The 4650-nt window shown below is 54.5% G+C and overlaps 1 protein-coding gene and 1 non-coding gene across 2 annotated transcripts; both read left to right on the top strand.

Moving 5' to 3' along the window:
* Positions 1-486: 486 nt before the first annotated feature.
* Positions 487-568, top strand: TRNAS-GCU (transfer RNA serine (anticodon GCU)). The gene has a single exon. It is a non-coding gene; the product is annotated as a tRNA-Ser (tRNA).
* A 984-nt stretch (positions 569-1552) lies between these two features.
* Positions 1553-3556, top strand: LOC141044522 (uncharacterized). The gene is made up of 2 exons (XM_090244635.1): positions 1553-1815; positions 2432-3556. The coding sequence occupies exons 1-2, from the start codon at positions 1756-1758 to the stop codon at positions 3107-3109; spliced, it is 738 nt and encodes a 245-aa protein (XP_090100761.1). The 5' UTR covers positions 1553-1755; the 3' UTR covers positions 3110-3556.
* The last annotated feature ends 1094 nt before the right edge of the window (positions 3557-4650 follow it).

Below are 4650 nucleotides of genomic sequence, written 5' to 3'. Positions count from 1 at the left end.
CATAGGCCCTCCCCAGTCTCCCACTTGTACCGGTTCATGTCAGAATGCGCTCTGTCCATCGCAGTCTACTAGAAATAGTAAAGAAATCCTTTTTGGCTTCAAACTTTCTGTTGGATTTGAGTCTGGTTGGCCTTGCGTCACAGTGGGAAGAAGTAGAATGGCATAGTTGAACGGGATATGTTTTCTGGTGTCCTGCGGTGCATACATCCGGTGAGTGTCGTCCACCACAGCCGAAGATAAAGACCACCCGCTGGGACGACCCACATCGGCAGGGCTCCCCGTCTCGAGGCTGAGCGCGGTTGGGTTTTCGTCCTGAACGCCCAGCTGGGCGCCAGTCTACTTGTGGATGAACACCCTGCCATTCTATCTAGCAGACTGCGATGGACAGAGCGCATTCTGACATGAACCGGCACAAGCGGGAGACTGGGGAGGGCCTATGGTTGTGCTTAGTTAAGTACCACAAAAAAGATAATGGGAACATCCTGTGTCGCTTTGGCCGAGTGGTTAAGGCGTGTGCCTGCTAAGTACATGGGGTCTCCCCGCAAGAGTTCGAATCTCTTAGGCGACGATGAGTGATGCCAGAACAAGACTTGCGACACGTTCTCCTTTTCGTGTGCTTTTATTATTTCCCCTTCCTGCACCATTGCGCCTCCCCATCGAAGGCTGGTGCACGGACGGGCAACATCGCCAAGACGCAGCAACCGATTCAAGACAATCCAGTTGGTTGAATAAAGCCTCGGTAATCAATGTTTTCATTCAGGATCGCGGTCTGCTATACACTTCATGCTCAAACGTCCAGTCACGGAGTCTCGCAATCACGCTGTCGCCACCGGTTTTGAAATCGGATCTGCAAAGAAACGGCTCGACTTGCAATCGACATCATATGGCCACGTTGTCCCACACCTTCACCGCATCGCATTCCAGTGCTCCATGCGACCGTCCACCCCTGAACGTGGCATTTTCGGGCACAAACAACCTTCATACATTCAAATTACAGCTTCTCCTTCAGTTGCCTGAATCGGATCACGTCCGATCACAGAAAACTTTGTAATCCGGAGAATCACTTGAATCTTCAGGTGCATCAGCTCTGCGTCCGTCGAACTTCTTCAATTTGACATCCCCCCAGCATGACTGGACATCTGCCTCCGCGATGAAGCGAAGAGCAGATCGTTCAGAACGGGGTGTTCCGAGAGAGGACCCCAACACGTGTCCACAACCCTTCGCCGCGATCTTACCCACTCACAATTCTGACGGAAATAGTCCCCGAATTTGGAAGTGCAGGAGCTAGGCCGGGCGCCACGTTAAGCTCGACCTCACCCTAAACCCAAGTTCAGACGCACCATGGTATGGAGCGGTACGCGAGGAAGAGCCCCCTCGGACTGGCGCTGTGCTGACACGTGGGATCAGCACACGTGTCGCGGTGGCTCTCATGGGTGACACTTGTCTTTCTTGGTGTGTCGCTCTTCCACCTCGTTCACAGCCCCCCCTCCCCATGGGCAACTGCTTGACCTCAAATTCTCGCTCTCGCCAACAACCTCCAGGGCCGTCTCGCAACTGACTTATCATCTCGAATTCGTGCAGCGCCAATCGGTTTCTTAGCACGCCTCATCGGACATTCTCGCGCTCTCTAGCTCTTGATCAGTTTAGACTCGTATTCCAGTGTTTCGGTGCTCAGCTCACGAGGCCGCCCGTGCAGAGTTTTTGGGGGAGCCCAAAAGTGTCGAGGCGAGTTTCGGATCAATCCATCGGAGCGCCATGGCAGCCACGAGGGGAACCAGCCTGTTGAGACTTCTTCACAGGAGCGCAGTGGCACAGGTACACAACATGGAGTGGGGTGGTAGGTGGTTTGCTGGATGCATCACGTGAATATGCGGTCGGCGTATTTCGCCGAAACCCGCTGCGAATGCAATGGCTGGTGAAACGTCCGTCCGCACGAACAACGACTAGGGCCCGGAGGGACGGTCTGCAAGTGGGTGGTCGTAGAGATTGTGCTGTCTGCTATTGGCTATCGTTGGTTGTGCGGCGTGAAGTGCTTTTTGCCCTGCGTCTGTCTGTGTTGTCCGGCCGCATTGATATTTGAGAGAAATTGTGGTGCCAAGGGTCAGTCGGGTCGGGTCGGGTGGACTCACGATAATCGAGGGTGCTACAGCCGGCTTTGGTCATGAAGTCGGGGGCGTGCGTGTTGGTACCAGCGGTCATTCTTTGTCGCAGGAGTTTAGCATCAGCTGGCTTCGGGGCAGTAGTGTGTGGCAGAGATGGGCGCTTGTGTGTAGGTGCGTGCGCGGAAGAGGTGGATTCTAGTAATCCAGTCTGATCAGTTTAAGACCGAGCATCAGCTTGAAAACCGTACGTCTAGGTTAGGTCGTGCACAGCGAAGCCTGAATGCTGGCTTGCGTAACAGAGCTAACGAGGCGACGGTTTCTGGTTTCAGGTGGCGGGGCAGCATTTCGCAGGGCCCGCGACCGCAGCCCGGGCAACTGCTCCGGCGTTGGGGACCGCCCCTGCCCAGAGCATTCTGCGACGGCTCTTCGCCGATGGGACGCAGACCTTCGATAGAGCCAAGGTGGAGGCAGGGGATGCGGCCCAGAAGAGCAAGGAGTACGCCCAGGAGAAGACCGACCAGGCCAGCGACAAGGCCGGAGAGCTGAAGGAGAATGCCAAGGATGCGGCCAGCAGCGCGGCTGACAAGGCGAAGGACGTGGCCGGCAGCATGTCGGACAAGGCCGGAGAGCTGAAAGAGAATGCCAAGGAGACGGCCAGCAACGTGGCGGACAAGGCGAAGGAAGTGTCCAGCGACGTGACCGGCCAAACGAAGGAGTCCGCGGGAAGAGCGACCGAGAATGCCAAGGACACCGCGCGATCGGCTTCGGGAACTGCACAGAACAAGGCATACGAAGCCAAAGAGGAGGGCGCGGGCGTGGTGGACAAGGTGAAGGACGCGGTGAACAGGGAGATGGACACCGCGAAGGACATGACGAAGGACATCCCAGAGAAGACGAAGGAAACGGCGCAAGGATTGAAGGAGGTGGGGATAGAGGCTGCGAAGGCCGTCAAGAGGGACGCGTCGAGGATCGCCGAGAAAATTGGTTTGAAGACTCCCTCACAGTGAGCTCTCGCGGGAGCGGAGCGCGTTTGGGAGGGTGGGTTCGGGCTCGGCGACTGATCGGTACGACCGTCGAAGTGTCGAAGCACCTCGACGGTTTCGTAGCGACGCCGACGTGGATTAGCGTAGCCGCCCCCAAGCGCCCGGTTCGGAGCTGCGGTGCGACGCGAGACGGATTTAGTTGTCAATGACCAATGGGGCAGGGGCTGGGGCAAACTGCGCCCAAGCAGCGGAGCGCTGCGTCAGGAGGCATCGCGAGCCATGAGGCGACTCTCGGCTGGATGTTGAGGAGGTTACTAGTAGGCATTTGTTGATTCAAATAAGCTGACTGATGTACAGAAGGTGGTGACGGGAAGGGATGGCTAGGACTGGGTAACGATGAGGGCACGCCGAGAGTGTAAAATTTGGTTAATAAAAGTTTTGGTCCAAATCCCGGATTCTGTGAGAAAAGAACGAGCATGGGCGTCCGTTTGCAGTCCTAGTGTCTGGGTCTGTATTGTCTCGGGGGGAAGTTGCCATCCTCTGAGTCTTGTGATGCGTCGTGTTGTGGCAGCAGGGCGACAGGTCATTCAGGCCGCTGTCCCAGCTCCCTCGACTGGGTCTTTCGTGGAACCTGTGTCATGGAGCGTGTCCATGGGTTTGCTTTCATCACCTCGTTGTCGTGTCACAAACGCAGTGTGGGATTAGGTTTTGAGGCGATGGGGGGAAGCCGGGAACATGGTGGTATTGTAGAACCGGTGGTCCACGGTGCACGCAATGAACATCGCATGGACAGGCAATGGAATCGTGTCGTGCAGCTTTGTTCGCTGAAAGCAACGAATGCAGTCGGAGCAAGGAGCACCTGTGCATTCATGATTTGCATTGTCAGTCGCGGAGATTTGAGCGGCCGAGGGTAGTGAGTGAGCGAGTAGCAGGCGTTGTTCAGAACGGGGAACTCTGATGTTTTGGACCGCTCTACTTCCCGGTGGACAATGGACAATGGACAATGAATGTGTGGTGACGGGCAACAGTGCAATGTAGGATTCGGAATGAGCATTGTATGTGGGAACTGGCGAGTGCTGTATGAGATCGGAACCAGCGGGTTGTTGGATATTGTGGTTGTAAGCTTCATTTGAATGACAGAGTGGAGAAGGATTGTGCGAGGTGAAAGAGTCGGTTTCCTGGTTTTGACAAGCAGGGAAAGGTAGACCTGCGAAGGTTTTGGAGTTGGGAGAGATTGCATGAATGAGAGAGAATGTTGGATGATGATGGAGAAAGCAGGAATGAGAAGAGTTGTGAGGGTTGTGATGGAAGTTGGGATGGACATGTGAACTGAAACTGAAAGAGAGATATGAAGAGGGTAATGTATTGCAGATGTGTGCATTTTGGTGATGGGGGTTGGTGTGGGTGTAGAGTTTTTGCTGTTATAATTGTAGCAGTTGACATAATAATACATGGTTCTGACTGAAGAAAGTATCTAATTTGTTATACCATGTATAAGATGATGTATTGGTATTGATTGTAAAGGTTGTTCTTTAAGCAAATAAGGCAAATGTCTAGAAGGTCCT

The sequence above is a fragment of the Physcomitrium patens genome, chromosome 19, assembly GCF_059467195.1.
Source record: "Physcomitrium patens ecotype Gransden chromosome 19, ASM5946719v1, whole genome shotgun sequence".
Taxonomy (NCBI): Eukaryota; Viridiplantae; Streptophyta; class Bryopsida; order Funariales; family Funariaceae; genus Physcomitrium; species Physcomitrium patens.
This window is presented reverse-complemented; position numbering and strand designations above follow the sequence as displayed.